This window comes from Haliotis rufescens, unplaced genomic scaffold, assembly GCF_023055435.1.
Source record: "Haliotis rufescens isolate VD_foot unplaced genomic scaffold, xgHalRufe1.0.p SCAF_18, whole genome shotgun sequence".
Lineage (NCBI taxonomy): Eukaryota > Metazoa > Mollusca > Gastropoda > Lepetellida > Haliotidae > Haliotis > Haliotis rufescens.
In genome coordinates, this window is record NW_025963868.1 from 26,171,857 (window position 1) to 26,193,338 (window position 21,482).

Here is a 21,482-nt window from a genome sequence, read left to right on the forward strand (position 1 = left end):
TTACCCAAGGGTCGCAATTCCGCACAGCTAATCGCGGCGCCTTAGACGACTTGGCCACCTGTGTCCCCCTTGAAGCAGTGACAAAATAAATATTAATATATTTTACCACACCATAACTGAATATATTATAAGGTCGATCCCTTAACGTGACTTTATTTACCCATAATTGTTTGAATTCAAAATATCTGAGGAAATATGACAATTATTACTCTTTTGGATACGCGAGGAAATATGACCTTATTAGACTTTGGGATACCTGAGGAAATTTGATCTATATAGTAAGACTTTGGGATACCTTATAAAATGATATGGCCTGATGGTCTCCTCTCGTGTAGAGCATTACTAATCAACGAAATTAAAGTCACTCATCTTGCATTGTGAAGTTTGGGCCATTAGAAGACTTACTTTATTTTCCATTCAATCCCAACAATTGTTTAATCCAATTTCTGGTGTTTCTTTCAGATGTTTATTTCTCACTATTGTTAAAAGTTGTGACTTTATGGAACTGATAGAATACACTTTCATTAGTACCATTCACACATGCTAACTGTGTCTGTCTATTCGTCCGTCCGTTTGTCTGTCTGTCTGTCCGTAATCATTTCCTTTATTTGGGCAGAAATCGAATAACTATTAAGTGTATCTGATAGAAACTTGGAAAATCTATCATGGGATTTATCAAATTTTTTAATTTTTTTAATTTTTAGGGACAGAAGTTGGACATAGACTCCATTGGGGATGGGGTTCATTTCCGGGGAAGAATTCGTAAGCCATTCAGTATATTTGATTGAAACTTGAAAGATGTATTAGTCATATGCTGAAGTGGTGTCTTTTGCTATTTTGTAATATTTAAAATATATATTTTTACAAATCCTTATGGAAAGAAGTTGGACAAGGACACGATTGCTAGTTTCACGGAAGCGACCATGGTGCATCTTTTGTGGGAAAAACATGTATGCTTCTTCAAGAACATTCAACTCTTGACCCAGAATTGCACATTTATTTCTGGTTACTTTACCGCCAGCTGCCGGAAATATCATCTTTCTGATGAATCTTCGTTACGCGTTAAAAGGTGTGAATCAGAGTTGTGACACCTTAGAAAGCTGAGATATTGAGCTTTCCGCCACTAGTGCCCACGCTACTCTGGTCAAAGTTCGAATAGGGAGAGCAACGCGTTGCTCAATATGGTCATTGACCAGTATCAGACTTCAAGACATCTGAGGTAATAGGACAATTATGAGACTTTGGGATACGTAAGGAAATATCTCCAGTATCAGACTTAAGGATACTAGAGCCATTTTGATACCTGCGCCAATATGACCAGTATCATACTTTTGGATACCGAGGGCAATGTGATCGTTGTGATCGTTAACTGGTGAACTCATCCAGTGTAGGGTATTACCAATCAACGAAAGATTAACCTAAGTTTCTATAGTTTCTCACCCCCAAAATTGCTAAGTTTTTCACACGAAGTCCTCGGTAGAGGATGGGATTCTGGAAGTTGAGGTACTGGTCCCTTTACGCAATACACCCCAGTACGTGACCCTTATGTTGCCTAGACGGTTGTTAGGATAGGGCCCGCCCTATCAATTGGCTGGTCATGCTATGGACACCTTACTCTTCTTGTTCTATCACTATTTGACTTGGAAGTGTATATGCAAAATGGAAATGTTTGATTATTCATGTTCATTTATTTTAACTCTACCTCTTAAATGGAAAAATTACCTAGATGTCAGTGCCAGAAGGCTGTGGCGCATAGGCCGATCTGGTTAAAAAGTTATCTTTTGACTTTTCTCAATGTGAATGTCATCCGGATATCCTTGGTAGTGCAAGTCCAAGATCAAGTTGTCATTGGCTTCGTCTTCATGACACTCCAGAAGAAGTTAAGAACATTAAACGCTTGCACACAAGGTCCCTATCACTTGAATATAATGGAAAACAACAAGCAACTAATCTGTTGGCAATAGATTTGTTGCAGTCCCTGTTCTGGTCTCTCCTCACAGAACACTGAACACCAGCAAAGGTATTGTAAGAGACTGGGATCGATTGTTTGCTGATATTATTGATATTGTTCCTGAAATGAAAAATCAATGAGTGGCATATGCCAAACGATTCACAATGCGAAAAGACAAAGAGACTGCTCCTATTGCACACAAATCAGTCAAACCAGGCTATGGCATTCATAAGGTTTGTATCTTCATTCCTAACCCTTTGAGGTGCTTCAAATGACAAAAGTATGGACATCACGTGAATACTTGCACATTGGAGGAAAACACACGTAACGGAAGATTGCGACAGCATTTAAAAAAGGCATGAACTGCTGAGGTTATCACCCATCTTTCTCTAAAAGCTGTCCAATCTAGAAACAGCAAATGGAAATAAACAAAATACAACTCACAAACTTAGTTTTGTCGATGCCAACCTCAGAACCTAAAGAAACCTATGCTTCAATCACCAGAACGCCTTCTGAAACAACCACTAAAATTAAAAATTTGCCAGTTGCCACAGCATTAGTAAACTGTCACACGGACTTATATAACATCATCCTTATATAACAGTTCTTTATATGCACATACTGGTTCTTGACGCGTCTAACTGTAATATTGCTGATGCGGCGTAAAGCAATATTTATTCTTTCACATATCCTGAAAACTATTATGGAGTAGTGAGTCACTTCTCTGAGTCAAGTGACACACTGAGACAGTTTGGAATAAAGCTGCAATCGAAACACCTAAGAGAGTGTGAAGCACGTATCATTACTTGGTGTGTTAAAATTAGGGAATGTGTGATAAATGTAAAGTGTAACTACCGGCTCATGCCTGTACGTCAGGACGCAACGCGAGTCTGTTTAGTTGATTAGTATTATAGTGAGTGAGTGAGTGAGTGAGTGAGTATGGTTTTACGCCACTTTTAGCAATATTCGAGCAATATCACAGCGGGGGACATCAGAAATGGGCTTCACACATTGTACCCATGTCGGGAATCGAGCCCGGGTCTTCGGCGTGACGAGCGAACGCTTTAACCACTAGGCTACCCAGCCCCAATTAGTATTATAAGGGTAACGCTATTTTTCAGGGCATCATCATTTGCAGAAGCCCGATGTCTTCCATTAACTCCCCGACAAAGACTGGCTTCTTCTGCAAATGATAATGCCCTGAAAAATGGAATTTGTTATCAAATAAAAAGAAACAACAATATCGGTTTTAAAACATTTACTGCAATCAACACAAATATCACTGACCCACTTTTACAAATATGGAAACGTCAGAGAACAAACCAGATGACGACACTATTGAACGTGACGTCACCTATCCCCTATGATGTCACCTAAATGCTATTGCGTGCGTGCGTGCGTTCGTGATAACCCACCAGGGTACGTTATACTCCAGGCCGACAAGTTCTTGACTAATCCCCCTAAACCCGGAAGGGTAACAAGTAATTATAACATATTTACATATATTTTGGTATACAGCGGTCAGGGAATTGAACTACTGACTATCCGCTGTCTGGGTAGATGTTCTATCAAATACACCACGGAGGTGGTTCAAAGTGTATAGCAAGTGACATGTGTAAGAAACTGTAGAATACCAGTCCATGTGACTTATCTATCCTTCTAACAGGGACGCGGTTGTCCAAGCTCCGAGAAAATTATCAATATTGACTTGAAATTTTGAGTAATTGGGAGCAAGGAAGACATTGGTGGAAAGATGGGGGTCAGTATTGATGCCTGGAGACGACGGATTGGCCGATTTACACCTCCCAAAGAACAAGGCAAGTTGAAACTATACATACGTACACGCCCCATTCTCAATGGACGCTCTATACCGAGATGGGATATAGACTACTGTTGAGTATGTCCATCTGGTCTCTTGTGTGTATATGTGACTCTGCTGCAGCAGTGTGGACCCCACAGGCTGTACCTATGTTGATACTCCCTTCAAACTTGTGTACCCCAGATGAGGTCTGTGTGTCCCCCCCCCCCCCCCCCCCCCCCCCACCCCCCACCCCCATGGGAACCAGTTTGGTTACATATCGAAAACATGAGACACTTGCCACTGCTAATGTATCCATACCGTTGCTTATAATCAGATCCGGCGATGTTGAGATGAATCCTGGGCCTTTGACTACAGAACTTGATAAAATGAAGAACGTAATTTTAAAACAAAAAAAATAGTCAGAAGACAAAATCTACAATAAAATAAAAGAATCAGAAAGTAAACTCTACACTGAAATCAAGTCAATGAAGGAGGACGTAAAATCTCTCAAGTCCGAACTCCGCGATTTAAGACATGAGGTATCAGATATCAATGGCCATTTAGATGTCCACAGACTTGACACTGATGCTGTTAGTTACAGATGTGATGAACTGGTCAGCACGTACAAGGATTTAGACGCAGGAGGTGAGGATCAAGAACGCAGAAGCAGACGGAACAACATGGTGATGTATGGTGTGAGTGAGTCGCCTAATGAAACCTAATCTGAGTGTCAAAATAAAGTATTAGATATTCTTAATTAGGCTAGAGTCACAAAAGACATGGCTCCACTTGTTCCCAGGGATATCGAAATAGCCCATAGCTAGAATATCTACGAAGCGAACTGACAAAATAAGCCCCGTCATAGTTAAAATGTGTCAGTGGGAAGATAAGTGGCGATCTGTAAAACTTAGGTCAGCGCTGAAAGAACAAGGCATTGGGATCGCTAATGATCTTACACTGTTTCAGCGTAATGAGTGAGTGAGTGAGTTAATATTTAACGTCACATCGGCAATATTTCAGCCATATCGTGACGAGAATTCATACATTAATAACATATAAGTATATATACTTTATAAAAACCTGTCATCAAAGGACAGTACAATAACTAGAATATGACAGAGTGTAGTAAAACTAGTTGAGGAACATATAAAAGCAGAAAGAATTAACAACACAATATAAAAATGGGCTAGAGATCGTCAGTAACTAAAGGGAGATCACCATACAAGGGACCATGGGGACTTACAGTGCCTTTGCTTCCTGCATGGATCCTGGCTGTACTTATATCATCCCTTCAGTCACTGGCGATATTTAAAAATGGATGTTTGCAAGACATATTTTTAATAGCCTGAAGGCACGATAGTGAATCTGTAAAAATAATGAATTCTTTATATTTGGATTGATTTTTAATATATTTTAGTGCTGTTAAAATTGCGTTTGCTTCAGCAGTGAAGATTGAACTATTATCTGGTATTCTTGGTGATATTGTTCTGGATCCAATGACGGTGGATCCATCTGTAAATATAGATTTATAAGGGTTATAAGTGTTTCGTAATTGATTGTATTCTTGTTTATAAATTAGTGGATTCGTTTCAGATTTCTTCAGACTAGTTAATGTGAGTTCTACATTTGGCCTTACCATTTGCCAAGGAGGCGATGAAAAAGGTTGTGTGGGAGCTATATCCTGAAAGTTAATGTTCGCAGCAGAAACGACTGATTTAATTCTTATTCCTAGTGGTGGAACAAGAGATGTTTTCTTATTGTAAATATCTTCGTAAAGTGGATTAAATACGCAATTAAAAGCTGGATTTGACTGATTGGAATATAATTTAGTGATGTACTGTAAAGATAGTTTCAGACGGCGTGGTTTAAGAGAAGGCTCATCCGCTTCAACAGACAGACTTGGAATAGGAGAAGTGCGAATGGCTCCAAGGCAAAGCCTCAGTCCTTGGTGATGGATGGTATCAAGTTTTAAAAAAAATACTTTTACAGGCTCCAACATAGACGATGGAGCCGTAATCAAGTTTTGAACGGATCAGTGATCTATACAAGTGTAAGAGGGTTGTCTGATCCTCTCCCCACTTAGAATTAGAAACTACTTTCAATAAATTGAGTGCCTTCAGACATTAAGCTTTAAGGTATTTTATATGCGGAAAGAAATTTAGATGGCTGTCAAAAATAAGGCCCAAGAACTTGGCCTCCTTTACCACTTTGATAGGGGTGCCATTCAAAAATAGTTCAGGGTCTTTATGCGTCTTATATTTTCTGCAGAAATGTATACAATTAGTTTTTGATTTAGAAAAATTAAATCCATTTTCAAGAGACCACTTGTGAATTTTATTGAGACAGATTTGTAACTGCCTCTCTATGGTATGCATATTTTTACCACAACAAGAAATATTAAAATCATCGACAAAAAGTGATCCAACCACCGAATCACTTAAAACGTTGGACAGACTATTTATTTTAATACTAAACAAGGTGACAGATAAAATACTGCCTTGTGGGACACCCTGATCCTGATTATAATGGTCAGACAGGGTGGTACCCACTCGGACTTGAAATTGTCTGTCTGTTTAAAATTGTGCTATAAAATGAGGTAAACGACCTCTCAAACCAAAATCATGTTAATGCACTCATTGGTAAACCTTCTGATTCAGTGAGGGACAGATCGAGTGCAGAGTAAGTTCCTGTGGCAGGATGTAAATAGGTGCTGGAATCGTCATTAAATAAACATAAATTATTATCAGATAGAAAATTCTCAATAACTTTCCCCTTATTGTTTGTAGTCGTACTTCCCCATAGAGGATTGTGCCCATTTAAATCGCCCATGATGATGCACGGCTTTGGGAGCTGATCATATAAATGCTGAAGGTCAGACTGTCAAAGTGCAGATGAAGGTGGAATATACAAAGAGCACAAAGTAAATGCAATGTGCAAGGTAAGGCGGATAGCAACAGCTTGAAGATTAGTATTTAAAGGAACAGCACTATGTATGATGTCCTGCCTGACCAAAATAGTAGAGCCTCCAGTGGCTTTGTCACCCGGAGGAGAAAAAGAATGATGACAATTATACTGCCTCAGATCAAATGTATCCGTATGTTTAAGATATGTCTCTTGGAGACATATAGCTGATGGCTTAAAATCTTGAACTAGTGCTTGTGTCTCATTAAAATTCTTTCGAAGTCCTCTGCAATTCCATTGTATTAAATGTTGAGAGCAACTCATGGAGGCTCAGTTGGAGAACATGAACGGGGTGAAGGTCCCTTACGCTGTAACGACAACGATGGAGACACTTCCATATCGAGAGGTTCAAAGGTGTTGTGAACCTCGACAGGGATTGTTGAAGGCGCCTTCAGATGTTTCAGGGTCCTTAATTCCTTTTTACGCATTTGTTTTCTCTCTTTCCTTTTTAACAGATGAGGTTCAAGCTCAGTCTCAGGCTTAGGCTGTGGTTCGGCTCAGGCTCCAGAGAGGGAGGGGTTAATTGGATATCAGTCTGTGTTTCAGATGATGACGTTAATTCCTCTGTTGTGGAATATAACATTGTCTGTTTATCCGAGACCCAGGAAATAGCTGTCTGACAAGCATGATCAACAGTTTGCTCAGGAGAGGAGACTATGACAGAGTAAGATTTGGATCGTGAACTGTTTTGAGGTTGTTCCTTTACCAATTTTTTGGCATCAGAAAAGGAAATATTGTTTGTGTATTTGATCTTTATAATTTTGGTTTCTCTTTCAAAGACTGGACACTGTTTGGAGGAGGACATGTGCTCACCGTTGCAGTTCGCACATCTGATGTCACCTGTGCAAATCAGAGCTGTCATGATTCTTACTGCAACGGGAGCAGACTGCAGAGCCACGACAGGACTTGGCGCCATGGCCAAACTGTTGGCACTCGACAACCCTGCAGGGGTGTTATACTCCAGAAATAAAGACATGAATAGCTGTCGTTAATAAAAGGAAGAATGTCAGACTGGTTCGGCCCATGGCATTTTCCTATAAAAACACATAATTCAGCGGTCCGTATCACCAGATTGGCCCATGAGCCACCGCCTTCTGGCATAGGACTCTAGGCAAAATTTTATTTTACACAATCAAGGTCATCATATATTTTGATCAAAACTGTAAGATAAGATACACCTGAATTATCAAGTATTCCATGCACAGGGCATGGCGTGACCAGCCGATTGATAGAATCGGGCCCATTCTACCACCCGTCTAGATGAAGTCAGGGTCAAAGTGGTGTGTTGGGCAAAAGGAACACTGTTCCTGGCTCCAGTGCCCTCGACCACCAGAATCCCTTCCTCCACCGACACAGGGGCGCAACCCACGGCAAACAGGTCGCCTTTTACGACCAGCAATGGGGTGCTGTGGAAACAGTCTGCCCCGGTTCCACACGGGGGAAGAGCTATTATTAGCGGTACCCAGCACTCACCACGAGGAGGTTGCTCTTCACGAGTGCCTTCAGCGTAATGAGTAAAGTAGACTTAGAACTGAAAGACCAAATTTCAGATTTTACTATAAGGGAAACAAATTAGTGCAAAAGGAGTGAGTGAGTGAGTGAGTGAGTTGGGTTTAACGCCGCTTTCAACAGTATTCCAGTTATAACACGGCGTGTCAGCTTAATGTGGGAGGAAAGCCCGAAGTGATGCAGGTCTCAGACGTTTACCACTATGGTGAAACCCACGAGCACGGGTATGGTGCCGACAAACCTAGAACCATAATTGAGGCGAACCGGGATTCGAACCCACAATCATAGTTTTCTGGCGTGCCCAAGGGACGCAACTCTGCACAGCGAATCGCGGCGCCTTGCAAGAGGAGAAGGAGGATGATAGAGCTGATAACTCAGCACCCAGTCAGCAGCGAGTGCCCCGGAAATCCTCCCGAGGTACCAGGAGACAACTGAGATCACACTCACAACCGGCTAGCTCCGGGAGTGGACAGACTGAATAGGGGTGTGGCCAGGGTAAAGGTGTGAATGGTGTCCAGGGTAAAGGTGTGAATGGTGTCGAGGTAAATTTTACGACATTTCACAGTGACAGTGAAAGTAACCAGGACTGTGATGACACAGCCACTGTATAGAGGTTAATGGACAATGACGTTATTCCATGCCTACATCAGTATGATATAATTGGCCTCACAGAAACTTGGGTCACTGACCTTGATTTATCAGATATATTTACTGAATATGAGTATGTGTATAAAAGTGCAGACAAATTAGCAGACCATGGAAGACTCTCTGGTGGAACTACAATTTTGATTAAAAAGAAGTTTTATAAGTATCTCATCTCTATTAAGATAACATAAAATGCTATTTTCTTTGTATTTGACAAGTGTATGTTTGGTTTGGATCACAATTTCCTATATGCATGTGCTTACATCCATCCAGAAGGTTCCACATGGTACACTAAGATGTCAGCAGATTGTAAAAACGGAATCGATATATTTCACGAGAATCTGTATAATATTTTAACATCTGAAAATGCTTGTATATTCTCTGTGGCGGAGACTTTAATGCCCGCACAGGAACAAAGGCTGACTTCATTGAAGATGTATTAGTTGAACAAACAGAAAAGCATTGCCAGTCGAGTTACGACTTTATACTAGATTATTTTAAAGAAACACGCTACTCTGTGGATAAGAACATTAATGCCTTTGGTAGATCTTTACAAGATTAGTGTTCAATTTTCAATGTACGTATCGTGAATGGGAGATGTGGATCCGACTCAGGACGTAGAGATTACACATTTATTGGATCACTCGGTGCCAGTCTTGTAGATTGTGTAATTGCATCATCTTTTATTTTTGACTATGTAGCTGACTTCGAGATTTCATCACGTGCTGACTCTCCACATCTTCCAGTTTCTGTGACTTTACGGACGTTTCATCCTCACCCATGTAGCAACAATAGTTCTCATAGTGAAAGCGTTTCTGATTATAGTGAGTGAGTATGGTTTTACGCCGCTTTTAGCAATATTCCAGCAATATCACGGTGGGGGACACCAGAAATGCGCTTCACACATTGTACCCATGTCGGGAATCGAACCCGGGTCTTCGGCGTGACGAGCGATCGCTTTAACCCCTAGGCTACCCGACCGCCCCTGTTTCTGGTTATAGGTTTGTTTGGGTTGTTTAGCACTGTGAAACTTTGAGAGAAATTTTCCTTACAGATGAGGTACAGACTGTGTTTAACATGTCACAGGAAGAAGTGTCCGTTAATATTAATAAGAGCATCGATTGTATAGTTGAGGCAATCTCAAAAGCTGCCTGTGAAATGAAAAGAAAAGTTAAAAGTTCAATTTACTCGGAATGGGTTAATAAGTGGTTCGGTAGAGAATGTGAAGAATTGAAACGACAGAGGTGTAAGTACCTAAATAGGTTTAGACAACTGAAAGACAGGGATCATTACAACTTTATAATGCAGCAAGAAATAAGTACAATGCCATTTGTAGACAAAAACGAAATAACTACTTCCCAAAACAAAGGATACTCTTAGCAAACAGTATAGATTACCCAACCCAGTTCTGGTCAATATTAAGAAAATTTAGAGGAAAATATTCCGAAGGCAATGATATCAGCACAGGTGAATGGGTTTCTCACTTTAAAACTCTTTTCGAATCAAATAGTAATGATATGGATATGGACCATGTACTTACTACAGAGTCTGACCAAATTCATGAAACCGATGATGTCGTAACTGACATTTTAGATTCAATTTCTTCTCAGGAAATAATGAATAGCATAGATAATTTGAAAAACAATAAATCGCCAGGAATTGACAAAATGCTACCGGAATTCTTCAAACACTGTGCAGATATCATAATGCCATATTTATCACTTGTTTTTAATCATAATCTACAGGGTGGAAATTTCCCCGAATCATGGACGGTTGGCATAATTGTCCCCACCCATAAACATGGTGATATTAACAATACCAATAACTACCGAGGTATTACACTTTTAAGCGTCTTTAGTAAATTGTTCATATACATTATAAATAAAAGATTACAGAATTGGGCAGATATAATGGGGACAATTAGTGAAGCACAAGCTGGTTTGCGGCAGGGATATTCTGCCATCGATGATATTTTTATACTACAGAGTCTAATAGAGAAATGTCTTAGTAAAAGAGGTGGAAACTTTTATGCTCTTTTCGTTGATTTTTCAAAGGCGTTTGACAGAGTAGATAGAACAAAACTATGGACACTGTTAGAATCGCACGGAATTAGCTTGAAAATGAGTAATCTTTTGAGAAGTACATACACCAATGTCAAAGCCTGCTCGAGAAATAATAACGAACTGTCAGAAAGTTTTATTATTGCTTTAGGTTTAAGACAAGGCTGTATAATGAGTCCGTTTCTATTTTCTTTTTTCATTAATGAATTAGCTACTCAAATACAAGAAAATTGCTCCCATGGTATACCGTTACATCCAGATCTTACGGAATTATTTCTGTTGCTGTTCGAAGATGATGTCATACATTTCTCCACGACAGTGATCGGTTTGCAAAATGAAATTAATGTACTTGAAAAATTCTGTGAAGAATCAAAGTTAGTTTTAAATAGAGAAAAAACAAAAGTTATAGTCTTTAAAAATGGGGAAAAACTAGCATCAACTGAAAAATGGTTTCACAATGTACAGTCAAGTCTCGTTAATCCGACATCGTTGGTTGCACATGATTGTGTCGGATTAACGAGTATGTCGGATTAACGAAATTAGGTGATTTGTGATCGAAAATCGGACGTCTTCACGATAGATAATAACCGTGTGTACCTTGTAATAAAATCATTAAAAACGAAATATTAATATTGTTATGTTGTTTATTCATTCATTCCTTAATTTATAATTAATGACTATGCAAAATTAATAATAATTTTCCCATTTATACATAACAATAGAGACATTACTCACTGAATTTATCACATGATCAACGACACACGTTTCCTCGTGTAAAGGCAAGTGCTACTGTCTTAACAACTTGCTTCATCTACTTAAAATAGTCTGTCAGTGCGTGTCAAAACACGGGGTTGTGTACTCGCGGTCAGATGACCACGGAGTACGCTGACCACTGTGTCGGATTAACGAGACCGATTAATGAGTGATTTCGGTAATTCGTTGCAAATTAGGTGTGTCGGAGTCGGAGTGCGAGAATGTCGGATTAACGGGACTAAATAGCACTGAATCAATCGGTTCCCATCATTTGTGTCGGATAAAGCCGAGTGTCGGATTAACGAGTGTCGGATTAACGAGACTTGACTGTACGTCAATAAAGCTGCTATTCAAAGCTAAAAAGGGTTGGACTGGTATATTTAGACAGTCTCCATTTCTACGAGACATCTCATTTAGATCATATTTTAAAATGTTTGATACAAAGATAATTCCAATACTATACTATGGTGATGAAATCTGGGGTATAAAATTCATGATCAAAATGAAAAAGTACATCTGTTTGTTTGCAAGAAATATTTAGGAGTTAAAATAGTACGTCCAAGCATAATGGTATATGGTGAAACGGGACGATATCCGCAGAATATTCAATCCTACTTAAAAGTTATTAAATACTTGCTTCGCTTGATAAACATGACTAATGATAGAAACCCTAGGAAATGCTATGATATGTTCAAACTCTACGACAGTACTGGAAGACGAAATTGGGTAACAAACGTAAAATAATTATTATTTATTACGGGTTTTAATTATGTGTGGTATAATCAGTGTGTAGAATCAGAACCGCTCTTTTTAATGTCCTTCACCAAGAAACTAAAATATATCTATTTGCAGTAATGGTTAGAATTATTGTCCAAATCAAATAAATTTTTCTATTATAGAATCATGAAAAGTAATATTGAAATTGAGGCGTACCTCTGTAAACTTGAGTTTAAAAAAAATAGAATTGCACTAGCACGATTTAGATATTCCTCTCACAACCTGTATATAGAGACTGGTAGCTATTATCACACTGATAGAAGAGACAGAATATGAATATGCTCATTCACTTTCTCCGGGTAAGTCAAGCTTACAAACATTTACGTGATAAATATTTGTCATCTTTCTATTCTGTACACCCGAATGTCCATAAGTTTGTAGATCTTTTAGTGAGTGAGTTGGGTTTAACGCCGCTTTTAACAGTATTCCAGTCATATCACGGCGTGTCAGCTTAATGTGGGAGGAAAGCCCGAAGTGATGCAGGTCTCAGACGTTTACCACTTCGGTGAAACGCACGAGCACGGGTATGGTGCTGACAAACCTAGAAACATAATCGGGGCGAACCGGGATTCGAACCCACAGTCATAGTTTTCTGGCGTGCCCAAGGGACGCAACTCTGTAGAGCGAATCGCGGCGCCTAAGACGACTGGGCCACCCGTGCCCCCTGTAGATCTTTTAACTTCATCTAATGATACTATGTTATGTCAACAAATGGTTATCACGCTATGTCACATAGAAACAGAATTGTTAGTTAACAACCACGTCACCTACATGTAAATACGCATTGTACTTATTGTCCTGTGGCCTTTTAAGTATTGAATAAAACTGATTGACTTCACACTTTAAATAGCCGAAAGTGGCTCAAGGGTTTGACCGTGGTAAACGGGACCTAACGTTTTACAAGTCTCCGGCAGGGCGTGACGGACACGAAACATTAGACTAAAACTCTGTCCTATTCCTTTCAGACAAGCCTTTTCCAGTGAGACTAACTGATGCACGAGATACTAACACTGGTATTTTCGACTGCCTTTTCAGAACCCCATCGTATGGCAGGAGTAGTGTTGTGTGGCATCAAACATCAAACACATACATTCCAATTAAAATGTTAGGACAATATACTCTCAGATAGCAGGTTGCATTTAAACCCTGATGGAACTCCGAAAAATATGAAAGATACTACAAGACGACGCGTGTGTTCATTTTTATTGTACTGATTTCAACTATTGACAAGGCCACTTACAAACACATCCTTTATAGGTTTCAATGTAATGTACTGCGAACAGACACGCCTTCAGGCATAGTAAACACATTTTGAGGAAACATTTTGGACGTTATTCTCATGATGAGTGGTTCAAAGATAGGTATGTTGTCAAATGAGAAACATGTCATTAAACCAGTTTCACTCATTTTTAAACTGGAATCATTTCCTGAAAGAACTTTTTTCATGCCATTGCAAGCAGTTATATAGCCTTGTTGACATCAAGTGTCTAAGTGTTACTAGCCCACATCGACCATACAATTTGCACCGATACTCATGAACTCGTGACACGACAGTCCCTCTGGATCACGCCGACTGAAAATACTGGTCAGATTCTGTGATTTGACTTAAAGCGTGTCATCGTACATGGTACCCTTCTTGAACAAATCAAACATCCTTTTAAAAAACAAACTCAGATTTAAATATTCAATGATTTATTGGTATTATGTGACTATGAGTATGACATATTGTTAAAAGTCATGAACATATATTATGCATACAATTTCAGTTAATGTGTATTTTTGACACTGAAAGTTCCTCAATAGAAATATCACTTTAACGTCGTCTATTCCTTGAAAAGAAATTTCTGATTGATTGCAACTTTTTAGAAAGACGTGAGTGGGTCATTTTTTCATCAGTCACAGAAACATGTTTATGATGTCGCTTCATAATCTGTTCCAGTACCTGTATGACACTAAGGTCCTTCTCAGCCGAGATCTCCACGTGTCCATGTTCCCATTCACAGTTAATGTTCAGATCTCGGGCCATTCTCTCGGTCTTATCTACAGAGCCAGCGATGTCTGTCTTGTTGGCCACAAACACTATAGGGACTGAAGGTCCCTCTTGCTGGAGGATCTGGTCCCTGGCTGCTACCACAGACTCAAAGGAGTCATCACACACCAGCGAGTACACCAACACGTATACATCAAAGGAGGGGAGTCCTTGTGGGGAAGTGCAGCTCTTCGTTGTGGATGTGTCCACAATATCGACTGTCAGACTTCGCCCTTTGATTCCAAGATCAGCTCGAGCGTTACCACGTTTCTTACTTTTCTTGTGGGATTTGCTGCTCCGTTCTGTCCAGTGTTTGATGAGTCTGCAGATTAAGGTTAACTTTCCTACACTGCTATCTCCAATAACAGCAAGGTTGAAGCTATCTTCCTCTTCTAAAATACTGCTGGCCTCGGAGTGGAGAGTAAATCTGCGACTCATGTTTGATACAATGTTCTTGATACTCAATAGTGATGTGGTTTACAACTACACTATGATGTGGTAACGCAGTATACCTTTCTTTTATAGAGGTAATGTGTGTAAATTGAAATAGTAGACATGTTCCATAACTGTATCAGAAAACTCTCAGCCCTTACCATGTATCTGTATTGACTTGTACTGCACTGCACTCATTGGCCAAGAAATGTGCGAACATCTGTTCCACGTTGCCACCCAGTAACACACGCTTCATCAGAGAACGTGTTTAAACACCTTTTTTTAATATTTAACTATTTCGCGCCTTGCATCTTGAAGGAGTCAGTGAGTTGGCTTTAATGCCACTTTTAACAGTATTCCAGTTATATCACGGCGTATCAGCTTAGCGTGGGAGGAAAGCCCAAAGTGATGCAGGTCTCAGACGTTTACCACTTCGGTGAAACCCACGAGCACGGGTATGGTGCTGACAAATCTAATAACATGATCGGGGTGAACCGGGCTTCGAACCAACAATCATAGGTTCCTGAATTACCCAAGGGTCGCAATTCTGCACAGCTAATCGCTTCGCCTTAGACGACTTGGCCACCTGTGTCCCCCTTGAAGCAGTGACAAAATAAATATTCATGTATTTTACCACACCATCACTGAATTTATTATAAGGTCGATCCCTTAACGTGACTTTATTTACCCATAATTGTTTGAATTCAAAATATCTGAGGAAATATGACAATTATTACTCTTTTGGATACGCGAGGAAATATGACCTTATTAGACTTTGGGATACCTGAGGAAATTTGATCTATATAGTAAGACTTTGGGATACCTTATAAAATGATATGGCCTGATGGTCTCCTCTCGTGTAGAGCATTACTAATCAACGAAATTAAAGTCACTCATCTTGCATTATGAAGTTTAGCCATGAGAAGACTTACTTTATTTTCCATTCAATCCCAACAATTGTTTCATCCAATTTCTGGTGTTTCTTTCAGATGTTTATTTCTCACTATTGTTAAAAGTTGTGACTTTATGGAACTGATAGAATACACTTTCATTAGTACCATTCACACATGCTAACTGTTTCTATAAGACGCCAGTCTGTCTGTTCGTCCGTCCGTCCGTCCGAAATCATTTCCTTTACTGGGGCAGAAATCGAAAATTATTAAGTGTATTTGATAGAAACTTGGAAAATCTATCGTGGGATTTTTCGAATTTTAAAAAAATTAAAAAATTTAGGGACAGAAGTTGGACTTAGACTCCAATGGGGAAGGGGCTCGTTTCCGGGGCAGAATTCGTAAGCCATTCAGTATATTTGATCGAAACTTGAAAGATGTATCAGTCATATGATGAAGTGGTGCCTTTTGCTATTTTGTAATATTTAAAATATATATTTTTACAAATCTTTATGGAAAGAAGTTGGACAAGGACACGATTGCTAGTTTGACGGAAGCGACCATTTTGCATCTTTTGTGGGAAAAACATGTATGCTTCTTTAAGAACATTCAGCTCTTGACCCAGAATTGCACATTTATTTCTGATTACTTTTCCGACAGCTGCCGGAAATATCATCTTTCTGATGAATCTTCGTTACGCGTTAAAAGGTGTGAATCAGAGTTTTGACACCTTAGAAAGCTGAGATAGTGAGCTTTCTGCCACTAGTGCCCACGCTACTCTGGTCAAAGTTCGAATAGGGAGAGCAACGCGTTGCTCAATATGGTCATTGACCAGTATCAGACTTCAAGACATCTGAGGTAATAGGACAATTATGAGACTTTGGGATACGTGAGGAAATATCTCCAGTATCAGACTTAAGGATACTAGAGCCATTTTGATACCTGCGCCAATATGGCCACTATCGTACTTTTGGATACCGAGGGCAATGTGATCGTTACGATCGTTAACTGGTGAACTCATCCAGTGTAGGGTATTACCAATCAACGAAAGATTAACCTAAGTTTCTATAGTTTCTCACCCCCAAAATTGCTAAGTTTTTCACACGAAGTCCTCGGTGGAGGATGGGATTCTGGTAGTTGAGGTACTGGTCCCTTTACGCAATACACCCTTGTACGTGACCCTTATGTTGCCTAGACGGTTGTTAGGATAGGCCCCGACCTATCAATTGGCTGGTCATGCTATGGACACCTTACTCTTCTTGTTCTATCACTATTTGACTTGGAAGTGTATATGTAAAATGGAAATGTTTGATTATTCATGTTCATTTATTTTAACTCTACTTCTTAAATGCAAAAATTACCTAAATGTCAGTGCCAGAAGGCTGTGGCGTATAGGCCGATCTGGTTAAAAAGTTATCTTTTGACTTTTCTCAATGTGAATGTCATCCGGATATTCTTGGTGCTGCAAGTCAAAGATCAAGTTGTCATTGGCTTCGTCTTCATGACACTCCAGGAGAAGTTAAGAACATTAAACGCTTGCACACAAGGTCCCTATCACTTGAATGTAATGGAAAACAACAAGCAACTAATCCGTTGGCAATAGATTTGTTGCAGTCCCTGTTCTGGTCTCTCCTCACAGAACACTGAACACCAGCAAAGGTATTGTAAGAGACTGGGATCGATTGTTTGCTGATATTATTGATATTGCTTCTGAAATGAAAGATCAAGGAGTGGCATATGCCAAACGATTCACAATGCGAAAAGACAACGAGACTGTTGAAACAAACACATACATCTTTTCGTTTTCTGCCCTTACTGCATAGAAATCAGTGAAACCAGACTATTGCATTCATAAGGTTTGCATCTTCATTCCTAACCCTTTGAGGTGCTTCAAATGTCAAAAGTGTGGACATCACGTAAGTACTTGCACATTGGGAGAAAACACACGTAACGGAAGATTGCGACAGCATTTATAAAAAAAGGCATGAACTGCTGAGGTTTTCACCCATCTTTCTCTAAAAACTGTCCAATCTAGAAACAGCAAATGGAAATAAACAAAATACAATTCACAAACTTAGTTTTGTCGATGCCAACCTCAGAACCTTAAGAAACCTATGCTTCAATCACCAAGCGCCTTCTGAAACAACCACTAAAATTACAAATTTGCCAGTTGCCACAGCATCAGTAAACTGTCACACGGACTTATATAACATCATCCTTATATAACAGTTCTTTATATGCACATACTGGTTCTCGAGGCGACTAACTGTAATATTGCTGATGCGGCGTAAAGCAATATTTATTCTTTCACACATCCTGAAAACTAATGAGGGGTAGTGAGTCACTTCTCTGAGTCAAGTGACACACCTGAGACAGTTTGGAATAAAGCTGCAATCGAAACACCTAACAGAGTGTGAAGCACGTATCATTACTGGGTGTGTTAAACAGGGGAATGTGTGATAAATGTAAAGTGTAACTACCGGCTCATGCCTGTACGTCAGGAGGCAACGCGAGTCTGTTAAGTTGATTAGTATTGTAGTGAGTGCGTGAGTGAGTGAGTATGGTTTTACGCAGCTTTTTGCAATATTCCAGCAATTTCACAGCGGGGGACACCAGAAATTGGCTTCACACATTGTACCCATGTCGGGAATCGAACCAGGGTCTTTGGCGTGACGAGCGAACGCTTTAACCACTAGGCTACCCGACCGCCCCAATTAGTATTATAAGGGTAACGCTATTTTACGGGGCATCATCATTTGCAGAAGCCTGAGGTCTTCAATTAACTGCCCGACGAAGACTGGCTTCTTCTGCAAATGATAATGCCCCGAAAAATGGAATTTGTTATCAAATAAAAAGAAACAACAATATCGGTTTTAAAACATTTACTGCAATCAACACAAATGTCACTGACCCACTTTTACAAATATGGAAACGTCAGAGAACAAACCAGATGACGTCACTATTGAACGTGACGTCACCTATCCCCTATGACGTCACCTAAATGCTATTGCGTGCGTGCGTGCGTTCGTGCGTTCATGCGTCAGATTAACATTGATACTCCACCCGGGTACGTTATACTCCAGGCCGACGAGTTCTTGACTAATCCCCCTAAACCCGGAAGGGTAACAAGTAATTATAACATTTTTACATATATTTTGGTATACAGCTGTCAGGGAATTGAACTACTGACTATCCGCTGTTTAGGTAGATGTTCTATCAAATACACCACGGAGGTGGTTTAAAGTGTATAGCAAGTGACATGAGTAAGAAACTGTAGAATACCAGTCCATGTGACTTCCCACTTCAAATAGCCGAAAGTGGCTCAAGTGTTCGACCGTGGTAAACGGCACCTAACGTTTTACAAGTCTCCGGCAGGGCGTGACGGACACGAAAGATTAGACTAAAACTCTGTCCTATTCCTTTCAGACAAGCCTTTTCCAGTGAGACTCACTGATGCACGAGATACTAGCACCGGTATTTTCGACTGCCTTTTCAGAACCCCCAAAATATCTTTCTCTAAAAACTGTCCAATCTAGAAACAGCAAATGGAAATAAATACTCTCAGATAGCAGGTTGCTATTCAACCCTGATGGAACACTGAAAAATATGAAAGATACTTCTAGACGACGCGTGTGTTTATTTTTTTGGGTACAGATTTCAACTATTGACATGGCCACTTACAAATACACCCTTTATAGGTTTCAATGTAATGTACTACGAACAGAAACCATTCAGGCATAGGAAATTCATTTTGAGGAAACATTTTGGAAGTTATTCTCATGATGAGTGGTTCAAAGATAGGTATGTTGTCAAATGAGAAACATGAGACTAAACTTGTATCACTCATTTTTAAACTGCAATCATTTCCTGAAAGACCCTTTTTCATGCCATGCCAAGCATTTATCCAGCCTTGTTGACATCAAGTGTCTAATCGCTACTAGCCCACATCGACAATACAATTTGCACCGATTCTCATGAACTCATGATACATACTGTCCCTCTGTGGATTACACAGACTGAAAATACTGGTCAGATTCTGTGATTTAATTTAAAGCGTGTCATCGTACATGGTACCCTTCTTGAACAAATCAAACATCTAATTGCTAAATCCCTTTGTCCATCCAAATAATACAGTGGCTTCCATCATCTCCATCAGTCTGCTTGTTTACTATGCTAGTATACTCTGTGTTCATTAGTCATCCACTGGCTTCCAATTAGCTTAATCACCTCTCTGTGTCCATCAACTAGTCACTGTAACATCTTAGATGTCAATAAGTGTATATATACCTATGTTGTTTAGCCCTATCCATCACTTGCTTGATAAAGGTGTTAGGATCTACACCGAAACGTCGCACTAATTGTAATAAAGAAGTTGTTAATCCATAGAACTCGTCTTACTTCATCACTCCAACTTGCAAATGCCACTCAAAGAAATCAAACATCCTTTTAAAAAAACAAATTCAAATTTAAATATTCAATGATTTATTGGTATTATGTGACTATGAGTATGACATATTGTTAAAAGACATGAACATATATTATGCATACAATTTCAGTTAATGTGTTATTTTGGACACTGAACGTCCCTCAATAGAAATGCCGCTTTAACGTCGTCTATTCCTTGAAAAGAAATTTCTGATTGATCGCAACTTTTTAGAAAGACGTGAGTGGGTCTTTTTTTCATCAGTCACAGAAACATGTTTATGATGTCGATTCATAATCTGTTCCAGTACCTGTAAGACACTAAGGTCCTTCTCAGCCGAGATCTCCACGTGTCCATGTTCCCATTCACAGCTAATGTTCAGATCTCGGGACATTCTCTCGGTCTTATCTACAGAGCCAGCGATGTCTGTCTTGTTGGCCACGAACACTATAGGGACTGAAGGTCCCTCTTGCTGGAGGATCTGGTCCCTGGCTGCTACCACAGACTCAAAGGAGTCATCACACACCAGCGAGTACACCAACACGTATACATCAATGGAGGGGAGTCCCTGTGGGAAGGTGCAGGTCTTCGTTGTGGATGTGTCCACAATATCGACTGTCAGATTTCGCCCTTTGATTCCAAGATCAACTCGAGCGTTACGTCGTTTCTTACTTTTCTTGTGGGATTTGCTGCTCTGTTCTGTCCAGTGTTTGATGAGTCTGCAGATTAAGGTTGACTTTCCTACACTGCTATCTCCAATAACAGCAAGGTTGAAGCTATCTTCCTCTACTAAAATACTGCTGACCTCTGAGTGGAGAGTAAATCTGCGACTCATGTTTGATACAATGTTCTTGATACTCAATAGTGATGTGGTTTACAACTACACTATGATGTGGTAACGCAGTATACCTTTCTTTTATAGAGGTAATGTGTGTAAATTGAAATAGTAGACATGTTCCATAACTGTATCAGAAAACTCTCAGCCCTTACCATGTATCTGTATTGACTTGTACTGCACTGCACTCATTGGCCAAGAAATGTGCGAAAATCTGTTCCACGTTGCCACCCAGTGACACACGCTTCATCAGAGAACGTGTTTAAACACCTTTTTTTAATATTTAACTATTTCGCGCCTTGCGTCTTGAAGCAGTCAGTGAGTTGGGTTTAATGCCACTTTTAACAGTATTCCAGTTATATCAGGGCGTATCAGCTTAGTGTGGGAGGAAAGCCCAAAGTGATGCAGGTCTCAGA

General features: G+C 39.8%; 2 protein-coding genes across 2 annotated transcripts; both read right to left on the reverse strand.

Annotated features, from left to right (window-relative positions):
- Positions 1-2,326: 2,326 nt before the first annotated feature.
- Positions 2,327-14,924, reverse strand: LOC124133001 (GTP-binding protein rhb1-like). The gene is made up of 2 exons (XM_046497187.2): positions 14,400-14,924; positions 2,327-2,356 (listed from the first exon to the last, which is right to left on the reverse strand). Exons 1-2 carry the CDS (start codon positions 14,922-14,924, stop codon positions 2,327-2,329), a joined length of 555 nt encoding a protein of 184 aa, XP_046353143.2.
- A 2,885-nt stretch (positions 14,925-17,809) lies between these two features.
- LOC124133002 (GTP-binding protein rhb1-like) lies at positions 17,810-21,066 on the reverse strand. Its single transcript, XM_048397976.1, has 2 exons — positions 20,542-21,066; positions 17,810-17,839 (listed from the first exon to the last, which is right to left on the reverse strand). The coding sequence occupies exons 1-2, from the start codon at positions 21,064-21,066 to the stop codon at positions 17,810-17,812; spliced, it is 555 nt and encodes a 184-aa protein (XP_048253933.1).
- Between the last annotated feature and the right edge of the window lie 416 nt (positions 21,067-21,482).

Excerpts from the sequence above, each read along its gene's own strand:
- LOC124133002 (XM_048397976.1), bottom strand. The coding sequence starts at position 21,066 with ATGAGTCGCAGATTTACTCTCCACTCAGAGGTCAGCAGTATTTTAGTA. Across the intron at positions 17,840-20,541 it reads AGGACCTTAGTGTCTTACAG|ATTGGACAGTTTTTAGAGAA; the intron begins GTACTGGAACAG and ends TGCTGTTTCTAG.
- LOC124133001 (XM_046497187.2), bottom strand. The coding sequence starts at position 14,924 with ATGAGTCGCAGATTTACTCTCCACTCCGAGGCCAGCAGTATTTTAGAA. Across the intron at positions 2,357-14,399 it reads AGGACCTTAGTGTCATACAG|ATTGGACAGCTTTTAGAGAA; the intron begins GTACTGGAACAG and ends TGCTGTTTCTAG.